The sequence below is a fragment of the Osmerus mordax genome, chromosome 1 (genome assembly GCF_038355195.1).
Source record: "Osmerus mordax isolate fOsmMor3 chromosome 1, fOsmMor3.pri, whole genome shotgun sequence".
Classification (NCBI taxonomy): Eukaryota; Metazoa; Chordata; class Actinopteri; order Osmeriformes; family Osmeridae; genus Osmerus; species Osmerus mordax.
In genome coordinates, this window is record NC_090050.1 from 11886001 (window position 1) to 11903254 (window position 17254).

Genomic DNA, 17254 nt, shown 5'->3' on the forward strand with positions numbered 1-17254 from the left:
TCTGTCTGTCTGTCTGCTTGTGTCTCTGGTCTGTCTGAAGAGAAGCAGTGGAAAGAAGTCTGGTGTACTCACGCTGGCACTCAATGTAATGTTGGATAATAGTGCAGTCCCCTCCACTCTTTAATAGATAGTGGTCTAACAGAAAAAGAGAAACCTTCCATTAAATATTAACATTAGCAGAACATCCTCCAGTCAGAAGGGTAAGTAAACAGCTGAGGTATATAAAAAAGGGGCAAATACAGGATACACACAGGCTCTATGGGGACATCATGAACAGACATGGAACAAGGGGCCAGACAGAGATGCAGAAGGCTCAGACAGAGACAGACAGACACCCCCCCCCCCCCCACCCCCCCCTCCTCCCTCACGGCTCTCTCAGTTGGCCAACCGGCCGAGCCAATCACAACGAGAGGCGGGACCCATTTCAGAGAGCACCCTCTCTGTCTGCGTCTATGGAGGACTGCGCTCCCTCAACAGGCTCACACGCACGTCACTCAGATCAGTCATCCACTCCCTCAAAGTCCCTCAAGGTCGCTCTGTTTGTGACCGGCATGGAACGTCTTTCAAGGCACCTGGGATCAAACGTCCACCTTCTTTTTTTTTTTTTAAAGCCCCTTCAAACCACCTAGGACTAAAACTTTTGAGTGTCGTCATGCCGACAGCTGCCACACTCTGAGGACATGGAGTCAGTCAGGCCACAGTGTCCAGAGCTGTGCCACAGTGTCCAGAGCTGTGCCACAGTGTCCAGAGCTGTGCCACAGTGTCCAGAGCTGTGCCACAGTGTCCAGAGCTGTGCCACAGTGTCCAGAGCTGTGCCACAGTGTCCAGAGCTGTGCCACAGTGTCCAGAGCTGTGTCACAGTGTCCAGAGCTGTGCCACAGTGTCCAGAGCTGTGTCACAGTGTCCAGAGCTGTGCCACAGTGTCCAGAGCTGTGTCACAGTGTCCAGAGCTGTGTCACAGTGTCCAGAGCTGTGTCACAGTGTCCAGAGCTGTGTCACAGTGTCCAGAGCTGTGTCACAGTGTCCAGAGTTTTGTTCCAGAGCAGAGGTGCGGGCTGAGGCTTGTGGCTGACCACCCTGAACAGCTGGCGCGTCAGAAATGCAGGGAGACCTCCTCCCTAAACGTGAAGCGGCCATGTTTACGCCCAGACCCTGGCCCCAGACCCTGGCCCCAGACCCTGGCCCCAGACCCTGGCCCCAGACCCTGGCCCCAGACCCTGGCCCCAGACCCTGGCTGTTTAACAGCCCGAGCGACCGCATCTCCTGGTCTAACCAGAACCCTGACCCTTCTGTGACGGCAGCTCGTTCAACGGCACTTGTGTTACGAGAGCATGACCCATGCCACACCACGGTCAACACGCAGAGGGGGTCAGAACTGTCATGGTTAGGACTTGCTATAATGTTAGTTTTTCACTTCTTCCACCTTACAAGTCACCGCAGAAACAAAAAGCCACAACCCAGGGCCTCCAGAAGAATGTTTACACTGAGAGAGAGAGAGAGAGAGAGAGAGAGAGAGAGAGAGAGAGAGAGAGAGAGAGAGAGGAGAGAGAGAGAGAGAGAGAGAGAGAGAGAGAGAGAGAGAGAGAGAGAGAGAGAGAGAGAGAGAGAGAGAGAGAGAGAGAGAGAGAGGAAGAGTGGGAGAGAGAGGGGAAGAGTGGGAGAGAGAGGGGAAGAGTGGGAGAGAGAGGGGAAGAGTGAGAGAGAGAGGGGAAGAGTGAGAGAGGAAGAGATATAGGGGAAGAGTGAGGAAGAGAGGGGGGAAGAGAGAGGGGAAGAGAGAGAGCGAGCGAAAGGCAGAGCCAGCTTGAGAGAGAGCGGAGAGCAGACCCCCTCAGTGGGACCAGGCATGACATAGGAGACAGAACTAGTACCGTCTTCCTCCGGGGTGCTGAGGTCAGAGGAGGAGGACGAGCCGTCTTCATCTGGACCCCCTGCTGACGTCACACAAACACAGCACAGCTGAGGACCACAAACACAGCACAGCTGAGGACACGCCCCGAGCCCGACACACTCCTACACACACACACCTACACACGCCAACCATCCGACACGACCACGATCAGGACAAAAACGACCCCGTCCAATAGCTACTTGGGTCATGCTGCAAATGAACATCTTTCAGTGTGTATTGTTATTATTATTTTAATTGTGGACTTCTATTGGGTACTTTGGGCAACATTTAAACTCCCTGACAACCAAGTGGAACACCAGTGATGGCTTCTACACCAGCCGAGTGCTGGACCATGACGACGCGAGTCGAGAATCTCCACTGAGCATGTGTGAACTCTGGGAAGGCTAGACTCCAGGTGTGCGGTCCCCCGGGCGGTCACCCTGTCACCCAAGCCGACCGAGATCCCCAGACAGAGAGACAGACGTGAGACTGGAGGAAGGGAGGGGAGGGGGGGGGGGGGGGAGGAGGAACAGACACGGTAACAGCAGTGAGAGGAGGGGTCTTGAAGAGGGCATGCTGAACAGAGCAGTGTTGCGTTTGCGTGAGAAAAAGAGCAAAGTGCCTTAGCGGGAGAGCTGGGCTGCACCGGACGAAACAGGAGACAAAACCAGGAGGAGGACGAGCAGGGGGGCGGACTCGCCCCGTGTCAGCCCCCACGGGGGGGGCCCTGCCTCCTGTGCAGTGGCAGAGACCAGACGAGATCTCCACCAGGACACAGAGAGGAGCGAGGGGGTTAGGATGGGTCTCAGAGCGGACGCGAAAGTGTTCATGCTGCGTCAGTAGAAGAGGAAGAGATGCAGGGTTGGCAGCATGGACACTGTGTGAGAGTGTGTGTGTGTGGGGGGGGGGGGGGGGGGGGGGGGGGCGGGAGGGGCGATGTGTGACCCCGAGACTCACCTAAACTGTTGTTATCCTTAATGCTTTTCTCCTGCAGCTGTTCTAACCGCACTGGAAGATGGACAACAAGTAGAAGAGATGGTGTGGGGTGACTAACAATGCCGTTTTGGGAATTCGCTGTCTGGGTGCCATGCAAGCCGACAAGCTCCCTGAAACCAACACCCGCCGGAGTAGAGACACCTCAGCGGACGTGTGTGTGTGTGTGTGTACACGCGAGCGTGGGGGGGGGGGCAGGTTAGTTGGCGGTGAAATGTGTGAGGCTTTGTCATAGCGTCCATGTGTATGTACATATCAAAAAGCTGTGAAGAACCAGGGCGCGTGTGTGTGTGTGTGTGGGGGGGCTACCTTGCAGAGCGGTGAGGCGCTCGTTGGTGAAGTCGTTATCTGCCTGCAGGGCCTCGATGCGAGCCTGCAGGGCCTGCTCCTTGTCCTCCATCTCCTCCATCCTCAGCTGCAGCTCCTGCTTCTCCTGCTGCCCCTTCTGGGTCAGCTCCTCCTGACGGGCCTCTGCCAGCTGCGCACACACACACACACTATCAGACGGTGTTCTTGACATTGACCCCCCCCCCCCCTCCCAGCCTGGTCCACCAGCAGACACACACCTTGATCTTGTCCGTGAGGTCCTTGATCTCGTTGACGGCTCCGTTGTACTTGTTGGCCAGCTCCCTCAGCTCCTCCTGGTTCCTCTCGTTCACCTCCTTCAGGTGGGTGCACTCGTCCTCCGTGTTGCTGAGGCTCCTCTGCAGCGCGCACACACACACACGCGCACACACACACTTATTCCATGGTCTTGTATGAATATCTACAGTCTTGAGTGTGTGTCCATGTGGAAGAGGACGCGGATGCCCGTTTGTGTACTAGCGTGCATGTTTACATCAGTTCATGGTGTATTCAAGTGTATACAGGTGTGTGTGTGCGTGAGTGTGTCCCATACCTCCACCTCGGAGAGCTTCCTGACCACCTCGATCTTCTCCTGAAGGACCCGCCTCAGGGACTCTTTGGCCGTGGTCTCGTAGCTGTGCTTGTCATCCTGTAAGGCCACCAGCTCCTTGCGGATGCCATCTTCTGTTTGGTTCTGGGGCAGATGGAGAAGGAGGATGGTGATGGGGGGGGGGGGGGGGGGAGATGAAGAAGGAGAGAGAGGAGAGGATGAGAGAAGGAGGAGAGAGAGGAGAGGATGAGAGAAGGAGAGGATGATAGAAAGTGGAGAGACAGGAGAGGATGATAGAAGGAGGAGAGAGAGGAGAGGATGATAGAAGGAGGAGAGAGAGGAGAGGATGAGAGAAGGAGGAGAGAGGTGTCAGATCAGGCCTGGTGTTGTCATGGCGTTAACCATGAGGCGGAGCTTCACTGGACATGAACAGGACAGGTCCTGGGTCCTGGGTCTTACTTTGTTGTAGGCCTGCAGTTGGCTCCCCATCACCTCTAGTCTGGACAGAAGCCTGTCCTCATCTATTAAAGCCTGACGCACACAAACACACACATCAGCATTGAACCAACGCACGCACGCACATATATTTCCACTGTGTACAAGAGTGTGTGTAAAGTGCGTGTGTGTGTGGGGTCTCCTGGTCTGGAGTGTGTGTAGAGTATGGCGGTACGGTGGGGAGGTGTACCTGCCAGCTGCTCTCTGAGGCCTCCTGTGTGGAGGCCAGCAGGCGCTGCAGAGTGGCCAACTTCTGCTCCAGCATCTGCTCCCTGTGTAAGGCCTCCTGAGGAGGAGACGAGGAGACAGGGGAGGAGGAGACGAGGAGACAGGAGAGGAGGAGACGAGGAGACAGGGGAGGAGGAGACAGGGGAGGAGGAGACAGGGGAGGAGTATAGAGAGGAGACAGAGGAGGAGGAATAAGGACAGGAGAAGATAGGGGAGAGGAAGAGGAGACAAGGGGCAGGAGAGGTTAGGGAATGAGGCGAGGGGGCGAGGAGAGAAGCATGGTGGTGGTGGAGGAGGAGAGCAGTGGGAAAAAATGCAGACAAAATGTTGAGCTTTTCATATACAATAAAAAATAAGAAGTTCAGTTCATCTTCTTTTACTTAATCAACTAGAAGACACTACAGTCACTACATGGAGCTACAACTGTGAGAGGAGGAGAGGGTGGCTCTGCTTGCGGGCCAGTAGGGGGCAGTGGGGCTCCATACCTGCAGATACTGCGAGAGCTGGAACAGTTCCTGAGAGTACATGCTGGGCGTGTTTGCAGCAACCTGCAGAGGAGATGAACAGTGGTTAGCCGAGGGTAGCGTCTGGTCTGACACACCAGCCCCCCGGGTACAGCAGCTAGGTAGGTCAGCTGCAGGGTCCAGACTGGTTCTCACACACACACACACACACACACACGATGACAGAGGCATTTGCATATTACACAAACACTCTTCCAAAACCATCCATGCACAAGTCAGACACACACAAAAAACGTCTTTGGATAAACACGTCTGCTAACTGAATACAATTTTATATATTTATACATTATTTTTACATAAAAAATGTTTCAGTTAGAAGACGTGTTTATCCAAAGAGACGGTTTTTGTATGTGTCTGGCCATTACATATAGAAACGGTACACATTATACAGATCAGTCAGCCTTCAATGATGTGCAGGGGGCCTTCACTTTCCCAGGCCAGACAGTGGAAGGTAGGCACCCCAAGCACACAGAGAGAGAGTGTGTGCGAGCGAGAGCTAGAGAGAGAGAGCGAGCGAGACCTAGAGAGAGGGCGAGCTAGAGAGCGAGAGAGAGAGGGGAGCTAGAGAGAGAGAGAGAGCGAGAGAGCGAGAGGGGAGCTAGAGAGAGAGCGAGAGAGAGAGAGAGAGAGAGAAGCTCCAGACAGCCCAGAGGGCCTCAGTCACACCATGTCTCAGGGGAGTATTGACAGCGTCAGATGCAGCAGTCAGATATAGCCTCCCTGCTGCACCCCCCCCCCCCCCCTCGCCCCCCTCCCTGCCCCCTTCATCCCAGTCTGAACCATCACAAGCCCTCTGCTCCAGCCTCTGGCTCAGACATTACCACACACACACACACACACACACACACACACACACACACACGTCTAGTTAGTTCAGTGGGTGTACGGCTGTGTGACCCTGGTGGGATCACAGCTGAGGAGGCTGTGTGACGCGAGGGTCACAGCCCTGGGTCACAGCCCTGGGTCACAACTGGGACTGCATGTTAGAGGTGACATCCGCCAAATCACGTCAACCTTCGATCAGCACGCTGCCTCGACTCACACGAGTCAGAGGGCTACCGTCCAGCCACCCGGCACGTCAATCTCAGCCGACCAATCGATCAAGATCGACACTTTAGATGCTCTAGACTGCCTTTTAGCGTCCGGGCTGCCATCAGCTCTCGTGACCATGAACGATGACGGACAGAATTCCTGGTTAAAAAGAGGCTAGTATGAATCGTGCGTAGGCTTGGGACTAGTTGTGTGGTTTCTACAGGCCTCCTCCCAGGACCAGAGAGAGAGGGGCCGTCTCAGCCCGGTTTGGCTGCAGGCCAGCAGGACAGAGGTGTGTCCATGTGACACCAGTCTGAGCATCTTAATTTGTGGAGGCTAAAATAAGGTATGTGAGAGCGTGAGTGTGTGTGAGACAGAGATTATGAAAGAGATAATGAGTGAGAGAACGAGAGCGACAAGCTGGAGCAGTGAAGGACCCAAAGTACAAGGAGCAGCTGTAATTAGATTGGGGCCTGTTCTGTAATGTGATTAAATGTCCTAACCGAGAAGCCTGCACATCCCAATCACCAGAGGAAAGAACCCCCCCCCCCAGACACACTCTGCTCTGCTCTGGGTGTAGGGACAGCAGCATTATTTTCCAGCGTCTCTTAACTCCCCACTGGTCTAATGCTGTTGAGAGTTAGCGTTAGCGAGGAAGCTAGCTAGCACATATAACCCAAGCAGGATGTGAGAGAGGAAGGAGGAGAGTTCATTATCCAACTTCATCCTGGAGCAGGGCCAGGACGATGCTCCGAGGCGGGACAGCGCAAAGGACACGGGTGTCATTCGCCTCCAATCCAAAACCACTACGGGTCCCAGATGTCAGTTCTGGACAATCATTCAAATGATTCCTCAGCTGACGTATCCAAGTGTCTTATTGGCCGGGAGAACAGTCATTCAGGGTTAGAGATCCTCTGGGAGGAGTCGGGAGTGACACCCACTGGGGCCTGTCCTGAACGCCATCATCCCCCTTGACACTGTGCAGTCTGTGAGAGGCGGCACGCCTCCGATGAGGGAAAAGGGCAGGGGAGAGTTGACACGGGGGGAAGTGGTTGGCAGTGTCTTCTCCAGAGAGAGAGGGAGACGGGAGAAGGAGGACAGCAACAAGCAGTCGACTACACCCTGCACGATGACATCATACACTGAGGCATGTTACAGAGCTCTCTCTCTCAGCGTTCAAACCAGAGGAGAGGGAGAGAGAGGGATAGATAGAGAGGGAGAGAGGGATAGATAGAGAGAGGGAGAGAGACCGAGCGGGGGGGGAAAGACAAAGAGAGAGGTGAATGACCTCAGAATCTGATTCACCTCATGAACTCTGGTCCATATCGAAACTGATAGCACAACCTTGTAGCACAAACACAAGCAGGCATGAGACGGCCTGAAAACAGCCCACAGACACACACACACACACACACACACTTCAGGGCACCATCTTGACGGCGCTTGAAGCCAAAGGCAGCTTTTGATCACATCGTCGAATGTGGCCAACGCGTCTGCCGTGGACAGACACAAAACCCCACACGCTCGTCGCGTCTGCCACTGGCCCGCTTACATCGGTGAGATCACACACGCAGGACAACAGTCCTCGATCCCCACACACTCAGACCGACAAGTCTCACACACACAGAGAAGCAGACAATAAACTAGCGTCGGTGAACAGACTTACCTTGTCAACGGGTAGTGGGAGCGGTGCTTGAATGACACTAGCGGAGAGAGACAAGAGAGAGAGAAAGAGGTGTTATCAACTTTGTGTACAGTCTTGGGAGACAGGGGAAAAAGGGCAAAAAACTGGAGCAGGAATGTTGCTCAACATAGCTCTCTGTTAATCTTTAACAGTGGGCGCAGCAACATAGCAGACAGAACCGGAGCCCAGGGTGCAACTCAACAGCCTTATCTAACTCCCTGTTCTCTTCCCCCCCCCCCCCCCTTCACCTCAGTACGAGACACAAGAAATCCCCAGTGTTCAAGCACACAGCCACAGATGTGGTCTTGGCGTGAGCTGAACACACAGCCTTTGTTGGTGCGCGCGCACCCCCCCCCCACGCGCGCACGCTTAAACCAGTTCGAGCCAAGACGAGCCGACGCCCTCGGAAACGTTCGGGTGCGAGACGGTTGTCCTGGTGACGGGCAGGTGGTTTGCGCGCTGGCCGCTCCCGTGTTTGTCAGTCGACCACGAGGGTCCGACTGGACAGGAAAGCTGTCGACGGGAGGGCCATACGCCACGCTCCAGAAACTCAACAGATGGAGTGTAAACATTAAGTCAAGATTGAGTCTTGACTTAATGGGGGGGGGGGGGGGGGGGGGTTTGGACTGAAGGATTGAGATTCCAGAAGAGGACTGTTCTCTGAAAAGCTCTCCAAAGTATTGGAGAGCGGTTCTGGTTTGGTCCCAGATATACATCGCCAGCGAAAGCGGACGGGTACAGCGTCTGGAAACAATGAAAGGATTCAGACCCTGGCCTACAGACCCTGGCCTACACACCGAAGAATGACATGTCCTATTGTTTCTGCTTCCAATGAAGGAGCGCTTTGCGGCCCCCGTATAATACGCAGGACACTTTAACTTCATGCAAAAACACACACACACACACACACACACTGATATGGATCTTGATGATGCAAATGAGCACTTCCCATCCAAAAACCACAGAGAACATCTACAGCGCTGTGCTATCTCTCCATCAGCCTCTGATCTCACTCGACACCAACCGAGTTACCCAAACTCACCTTTGCAGGCCTGGTGCCGTTCCGGCCTTGTCCTGCGATAACCTGGCGCTATCAGGCTCCCTCCATGCCTGCTGGATAACACCCTGAGGCCTGGCGTCGCTGGCACGCAGCCAGAGAGGCCTGCCCAGACGGCCCCCTCAGAAAGCACACGCCTAAGGCTCCAGCGACGCGTAACGCACACACACCGCGACGCGGCTTTTACGGAGGAACGACCGAAACGGCGCCTCTTCCAGAACGCGTTCAAACACCAAGACGGTAGCCAACGACGACGACGGGGGGGGGGCGGGTTCCCAGTTTGGATAACAACAAGTAGCATCACGCCAGAGGAAACGGGTATGGTGGGTCGAGGGAAGATCGGCTTCGTGAAGCCTGAACGCCTCCTATACGCACGCCCATGGTAACGACTCTGGTTTGAATCTGGTTTTGAGCTTTTTGAGCTCTGCTGCCACGCATTCTGATCTGGGCCCTCTCACAGGGCCCCCGGGTGGGGTTACCTAGCCAGCACTGACGCCCTCACAAGGGCCGGTCGGCCCCGCAGCCTCTGATGGGTCGCCTTCACCATCCTCTCTTTGCCGCCCTCCATTCCTCTCAGGTGCTGCTGGACTCGGGGGGGTGGGGGGGGCCCCCGCGGGACTTCCGTCGACAAGGCGCGGTGGCGGCAGGGACTTGGGAACCAGACGTCACCTCCCTCGATCGATCGCACCTGGCCCGAAGAGATTTGTGCTTTTTCTGCTTTCTCTCTCTTGTCTCTTTCTTGACAAACCGAGTTAATCACTCCCAGGTAGTGATAAGGCAGGCCTTCCCTAGCCCCTCCCTTCTGGAGGAGTCAGACCACTACCAAGCACATGTGACTATCTCGCTCTCGCTCTCTCTCGCTCTCCAGCTCTGAGTGTCCTAGGGAGATAGGAGGAACCAGGAAGTTGTCGTGCTGATCAGAGACGGCTGGACCTGGCTCGTGGCAGAGTAGGCACGCTCATGAGGAAGGATGTTTCATGCTCACACAGGCAGGGGAACAGGGGCAGGACAATAGCTGCTTAACCAGAATCTCTGGCCTGCACAGACACACGACTGGGCCAACAGGTTGGGGAACATTACATTAAAACACAAGACAATGATTGGCTAGCTGCTACCAGTTTGAGTTACCACCTGGAGCCCGACATGTCACCATGGACTGGGCTTTCACACTAACACGGATGATAGAATCAGTCTCCTTGGTCAGGCCGACCCTCGAGGAAGAACTGTACGACACGGCGTTGCTGAACCATCCACCACATGGCTCGCTTCAAAATGACGGTTTACGCAAGCCGCCGCGTGAATGTTGGTCCTAGAACGTCGAGACACACACACACACACACACACACACACACTTTCTCAGGCCTGGTTCTCAAGTCTGTCAGTAGTCTCTCCACTCCCCTCTCACCACAACCAGCCTGTGCAGCAGGACCAACAGCCTGTTTGTGTGACAGTGGGGTTCAGATACTACACAGAATAATATCCCATATGAGAGAAGAAGAAAAAAAACAGCAGAGTTTATAACAGCAGGAAATGTCTTTTGCAGATGTTATTTTAGGTTGTAGGGAAGGTCTAAGGAAAGGCTTTGCTGTGAGTCACGGTTGGAATGAAAGGGAGGAGACAAGAGGGTGCAGGAGATGGAAGAGGAGCACCACTGTAAACAGGGGGGCAGGGGGGGGGGGGTGAAGATGTTGGTGTGACAAGCAGGAGGAGGGTCGGACCCCAAAGAAACAGCAGGATGAAGACCATCCATCTACCTGAGGGGGCGAGGAGGAGGAGGGAGGTCAGTTCCTATCCTCTAGGAATGCCTCCTTCCTTCCTCCACTTCCTCCAGGGTCTCTCTGATCTGGGCAGGGGTCAGGAGGAGCTGGGTGTCCTACGAGGCGGGAGAGCAGATCAGACCTGCCCCAGAGCCCCACGGCCCCCAGAGCCCCACGGCCCCCAGAGCCCCACGGCCCCAGAGCCCCACGGCCGCCTGGCTCCCCGCTGGACTGGCTGCCTTCCAGAGGGCAGAGCTTAACAACAAGCAGCGTGCCTCTTCTATAAATACCTCTCACTCACACACTCCCTCTCTTTTCCGCGTTCCTCCCTCCTGCCCACGCCCCCCCCCCCCCTCCCTCCCTGCGCATGTATCGGTTCACACACCGCTATGGCGCAGAACAGGAACCTGCCAAGGAGGACAGGAAGTGTTTGAGCAGGGCAGGGGAGAAGGAGAGAGAAAGAGAGTGAGAGGAGAGAGAGGTGGCGTAAGGAAGTGATTGAGAGAGAGAGGGGAAGTGGAAGAGAGAAATAAAGGAAGATATGGTCGAAGAGAGATAAAAGTGAAGGGGGGGTTCTTACTAAGAGACCATGGACTCGTGGGACACATTATTTTAAATGTGTCCACCGTAGTTTACAGAGACAGAAACACCACAACCACCGTAGTTTACAGAGACAGAAACACCACAACCAACTTGAGCTGATCCCCAAAATCGGAGTAAGTCAAGGTGCTGGTCGCTTGGGCTCTGTGTGTGTGTGTGTGTGTGTGTGTCTGTGAGTGTGTGTGTACGTTCTACATTCTCTGAGGGGTTGAAATAGTGCCATCTAAGCACAGAGCCCACATGCAGCCCGGTGGAGTACAGTAGACAGCAGCAGAGCCTTAACAGGATCTGTGTCTTCACAGCTGTCCTCCGCAGCACACACACACACACACACACTAGAGGGAAACATCTTTATTTAGATTTACTTCTTTTTTTTCTGCCTCTAACTCCCTCTCTATCAGTCTATTTTTCTGTATCTAGGCCTCTCCCCCTCACTCCCCGCCCCCCTCCCACAGTAGAGGCCTGTGTGTATGGCTGTAAACACCCAGCTACAGTAGATGCCATGTGGGTCCAGTTGGCCCGGGGCCCTGGGTCTGCAGTCAAGCCTATGCAGGCCATGCAGGGGGGGGGGGGGGGAGGGGGGCGGGCCATCTGCCTCACACAGCCTTCCTCACCTAGGCATCCTCGGACTCGCTGTAGACAAACCGACATTACACATTCACACCATCCGCCACGCCTTATCAGAATGATAGACGACACCATCGCGCGCACACACACCTGAAATTGGACCCCGCTGGCTGGGTTCATGTTGGGTTCAGCGGGCCAGCCCGTGACTTCCTGCTCCTCCCTTTCTTACGTACGTAGAACACAACAACAACAACAACAACAACAACCGCCTCCACCAGACTAGACTGAGGAAAAACTGCACGGCTAACAGGCCCACCTCAGCGTGCATCTCACCTGCAGCGTGACACACAGCCTCAGTCCTGCTGTGCACCGGCCAGCTAGCAGGCTACGCTAACTCTACAGCGTTTGTAATTGGGGTGTTGAGTTGGTGGGGGGAGGGGGGCGGGGCTCGAGCCTAATCCACTCCTATCGCGTTCCCCACGTGGTTGAGATCAAAGGCCCCCCCGGGGCCCTGGGCAGCTCCATCTGATAGGAGCTGCTGCACCTGGGGCTTCGACACCAGCCGACCTCAGCAGCCCTGGGCCGGGGGCCAAGCCTCGCTCCGCACAGCCCCCAGACGCACAGTCATTACTAAATCTAATTGGCTAAGATGCCGGTTTACGACACGCTAGAGGAATGACTGCTAAAGGGGGCATGTCAAGTTCTGTGTAGTTGTGGTAGTCTGAGACCAGGCTCTCCTGAGGTGGGCCGGTGTGAGAGCACCAGGAGGAGGTCCTCTTGGTCTAGCGCTGAGCGTGTGGGTGCGGGTGTGGGTGGAGACCCGGGCTGGGTCTCCTCTCGGCGGTACTTACTCTGTTCGTCTCCGAGCCTCCATGCCATCGGGTAGAAAGAGCTTGATTGTTGAGACTATGCAGCCATGGGTGACTGGAAAACACACACACAGCCAAAGTCAGCATCCTCATAGAAACGCGGATCAACAAATATGAGCAAACACACACAGACAGAAGAAGAGGGAAAGAGAGCGAGAGAGAGAGAAAGAGTGAGAGTTGCAGCTAGGCTAATTTCAACACCTCTCCCGTCCGCCTTCGAGCTGTCTGGGTTTCCACACAGGCTGACTCGGCTCTGCCAAGACTCTGACATCATGGCCTTCCACAGCAGCCAGACCACCATTTGACAATGTCTAACGACTAGAACACGCGCATTTCTGCGGCGCACGCACACACACACATTCTGCTGGTTCTCTACGTAAACTGACCTAAAACGAGGATGAAATGTCAGACAGCTTAAATACAGCCATCTCATAAACAAGGTTCTGAAACAGCTAGCTCTGTCCCGACACTCGCTGGAGCTGAAAATCTGACCTAAATGCTTATGTGTACGTTGTACGTGCTCACCGGCGCGCATGTGTGTCCCTCCCCCTCCCCCTCCCTCTCCCTCTCCCTCTCTCCCTCTCTCCCTCTCTCCCTCTCTCCCTCTCTCGTGTGGTTGTGATCTGCTTCACCATTTGAGGTCAAACAGACCTGCTCCCAGGAGGAAGTGCTTTTTTTTGCGGCCCCCCCCCCCCCCCACACACACACACACACACACACACAGTCTCTCTACCAGACCCATCTTTAACTCTAGTGTGACCCTTCACCTTTGCGTGTGTTCTCCGTGACGTCCACCCCAAACTGGATGATGTCACCGGAGAGGACCTCGCAGGGCGGGCTCTCCTCCGAGCCGCGGCTCAGCCGCTGGCTGTTGATGAAGGTGCCGTTGCTGCTCTTAGTGTCCTGGAGGAAGAACTGCAGACCAGAGAGCCAGGGTTAGGACACACACACTAGAACAACCAGGGGTAGGATACACACACACACACTAGAACAACCAGGGGTAGGATACACACACACAGCAACAAAGGCACTACATTACTACAGTAGAGTACTACAGTACAGCATGCAAGATCCAATCCAAAATCCCCAATAAATCCCCCAGCCCAGAAAACCCAGCTTCCTGTCCACCCAGCTTCCTGACCACCTGAACAGTGACAGAGCAGCGTGAGCCTTCACCCATCCTCCGAACGGGACCGTTTTTTTTTGTTTTTTATGAAGCACAGGACGACCCGTGCACACAATACACACACCAGATCCATAACAGCACTCGGGCAGCCCTCAGAGTGAACGGCCCTTCACACTCTTTCCCCTCGGCTCTCCAGAGGGCTCCGTGGACACGGCCACGGGCGAGAGGCAGGCTGGCGCTAGCACCCCCGCCTCCCAGGGGATTCTCTCCCCGCTGAGCCTGGATGGGGGGGCCAACGTGGTTCGTACGGAGCCACAGAAACGGAGCCAGGGCGAGAGGAGTGACGAGAGGGCGAGACGTCGGGAACAAAAGAAGATATCTCCCAACGTCGTCCACTCCGGTGGAAGTAGTGATCACCATGGAGACCGATGTGCAACAACCTTCCCTCCCCCCCACCCCCCTTGGCAACCACAGCCTGACATAAGACGCCCAGGCAGCAAGCCAGCGGCTCTGGGAAAGTAGAGTGAGCGACTGGCGGATAAATGCAGCGCGTCCAAGCGCGGAGACGGGAGGATGACTGAGAGGGAGGCTGCAAACGCTGTCATCCAAAGTTCCAACAGCACAGCTCCCAGACGGACGTGGGGGGTCTGAGTGAGTGTTGTAGCAGGCAGTCCACAGAGATCAGAGTCCTCCTCAGTCTGTGCTGCTCACCAGCATTAGAGATGTCGGATGAGATTCATGAAAAGCATCCTTCTACATGACATACATTTACATTTAGTCATTTAGCAGACGCTCTTATCCAGAGCGACTTACAGTAAGTACAGGGACATTCCCCCGAGGCAAGTAGGGTGAAGTGCCTCGCCCAAGGACACAACGTCATTGGCACAGCCAGGAATCGAACCGGTAACCTTCAGATTACTAGCCCGACTCCCTAACCGCTCAGCCACCTGACTTCACCTGACAGCGCTCGCCAACGAGAGATCTTCTCTCCCTCCAAAAACACAAAAGGAGAGAGAGCTGTCTCACACAGAGGCCAACACGAGCCATCGGATCCTGCCGAGCCGGGCCCTCTCCCTCCCTCCGTCCTCCCCCCCCTTTCACCCCACCTGTCTCCCCCCCCCAGCCCCGCCCACTGTGGTCTCCGCTGCCTACCCCTCTGTCGTTCAGCTCCATGAATCTCATTCAGAAAGCTGCATCAGCTGTGATTCAGAAGGCCTCCAGCAGCCAGCCAAGACACACGATCCACTTTGCTCCGCAAGCTCCTTCCAAGTGAGACAGACACGACGAGGGGAACCGGAGAGAACATCAGAGTATGACAGCCGACTGGCAAACACACGCACAAACACTGCAGTAAAATAGCGGGCTTTAACGGTGACCTCACCTCCCCGGTCCCCATGGTTACCTCCAGCATCTGTCGGGAGGGAGAGGTTGATGGCGCTGCGTCGTTTGCAACAGGGAGAAGGATAAAGCCGCGTTGCGCACACATCCACACTTTGAATGTGTGTGCGTGTGTGTATGAGGGAGTGTGCGTATGCGCATTTGTATATGCAAGAGTGAGTTTCCCCTTTCCTTGTGGCATGAACTCTGGGTTTACCCCAGACAGAGCACAACCCCCACCACACACACACACACACACCCCTCAGCTCTCTTAGTCACTCTCTGGCCAGTAGCCAATGCCTTGGAGGCCTGAAGCCTGGAAACTAAATGTTCACGTGAGAAGGAATCCTCTCCCTCCTCTCTCTTAAAACCCTCCTGTTTTTAGCTCTCCCTCCCTTCACCCCTCCCCCCCCTCTCATACCTTCCTCCCTTCCCTTCAGAGTCCCGTCCTCTCCTGCTATCCATTCGCACTCTCCTCCTGTGCCTCTCCACTCCTCTCTCTCTCTCCAGCTCTCCATACACCATGTCCACGGTCCAGTCAAACACTCCATGTTTGCCTCCGGAAGAAAGTCAACTTGACCCTGACCTGCTGTCCAGGCAGGGGAGCCCGGCCAGACTGCACCCTACAGGAGGGAGAGGCTCTGACTAAAGGGATCGAGGAAGCTAATCATTAGCCATAACTGTGACCGTTCTGTAGAGAGGCATAGTCCTCCAACAACCTGCTCAGAACCAAGGCCACAGCTTTCACGATACCTCACAGATTAACTGTCCGGTAATAAACATCCAATAAGCGTGTGCGTCGCTGGCGTAAACTGGACGTATTTGTTATTTTTTTAATAATAATAATAATAATAATAATAATAACATCTATCGATAGCTCATGGGACCCGAGCACAGACACACAAGCGTACAGACACGCACAGGTCTATCACGCAGCGACAGGAAACGTTGCGACAAAATGGCTCGGCTTTAATACTGTGGACGTCGTAGCGACACACCTCGCGAGGCGCCCTGAGAGACCGCGTGGGAACGGAACCAGGGAGCGCGGAGTAGAGCCTCAGCAACAGCCTTGCACGATAAGCGACGAGTTTCCACTGTGATGAAACACTGAACAAGGTGCTTGACAAGCCACAGGACATAAAGGAGCCTAGATGTGTTGCGATGAAGAGCAGAGCTGCTGCTGCTGAGAATGGGCCTTAACAGGCACCACGGGAAGAGAAGGATCCAAACGTACTACAGACATGGCGGTAACCGGTTGATCTATGGCTACGCTGACATCACGAAAAAGGCGATGTCCATATCTTTCTAGTTGACAGGGGGTGGAGTGGGTCTCAGTGGTTGAGATACATGTGACCCACGGTAGGCACCTCCTGACAGGCCCCAGACTGGCAGCATGGCAGCCTGGGTGTCAGAGCGGGAGCTTGGGGAGTCATGGGGCAGCTTTCGGCCAGTGATCTGCTGTGGCCTGGCCTACTGTAGGAGTGACAGCTGCTCCTCTGACCTCAGTCAGAGATGAGACCTCCAAGGAAAGCTGGCCTATCACACACAGCCAACCAGAGCGCTGGCCGATCACACACAGCCAACCAGAGAGCTGGCCGATCACACACAGCCAACCACAGAAAAGGGTTACAGCCATAGTAGCAATGACAGAGGAATCACATTAGCACCAGTTTGCTGTAGGAGGTTGTTGCACAAACAAGGTCTTGGACTGAAAATGACATTAACTGGAAAATGTGCAGAGTGTTTCTGATCTTTGATTAGGCACCCCCAACCTATTCATCTAGATCTACAGAGCCTGGCTCTTCAGATGAACCAAGAATATGACAACATTTGGTTCTGAAAGTGAACCATGACATAAGAGTGTGCAAGACAAAGCCAAGACGTTGAGTTTCGTTTGGTAGAGCAATTAAGATGGAGGCTGCAGTGTCAGATGTTCCAGGTCTGTGGTAATTTTCTGCAGTGGGAGGAAAATGGAGAGAGCGAGAGGAGAAGAGAGTGAGAGAATGAAGTGAAAAAGAATGGAGAGAATGAAGAGAGAGCGAGAGAATGAAGTGAGAGAATGAAGTGAAAAAGAATGGAGAGAATGAAGAGAGAGCGAGAGAATGAAGAGAGAGAATGAAGTGAGAGAGAGTGTCAGAATGGAGAGACCAATTTGCTCA

The 17254-nt window shown here is 54.7% G+C and overlaps 1 protein-coding gene across 13 annotated transcripts in view; it reads right to left on the reverse strand.

The window, feature by feature from the left end:
• slmapa (sarcolemma associated protein a) overlaps nt 1–17254 on the reverse strand; it is a 39308-nt gene that overhangs the window by 17442 nt on the left and 4612 nt on the right. For 2 of the 13 annotated variants that reach the window (XM_067244492.1, XM_067244501.1), the window contains exons 2-13: nt 13360–13507; nt 12575–12647; nt 7725–7761; nt 4988–5050; nt 4465–4560; nt 4239–4310; nt 3783–3923; nt 3451–3588; nt 3194–3362; nt 2849–2899; nt 1872–1931; nt 73–135 (exon numbers count right to left, since the gene is read on the reverse strand). In XM_067244492.1, coding sequence (XP_067100593.1) covers nt 73–135; nt 1872–1931; nt 2849–2899; nt 3194–3362; nt 3451–3588; nt 3783–3923; nt 4239–4310; nt 4465–4560; nt 4988–5050; nt 7725–7761; nt 12575–12647; nt 13360–13507 — 1111 coding nt within the window. Of the gene's footprint in view, nt 1–72; nt 136–1871; nt 1935–2848; nt 2900–3193; nt 3363–3450; nt 3589–3782; nt 3924–4238; nt 4311–4464; nt 4561–4987; nt 5051–7724; nt 7762–9278; nt 9637–12574; nt 12648–13359; nt 13508–17254 lie in introns of those variants that run through there. The other 11 variants (XM_067244528.1, XM_067244599.1, XM_067244565.1 and 8 more) reach the window with 9 other exon arrangements.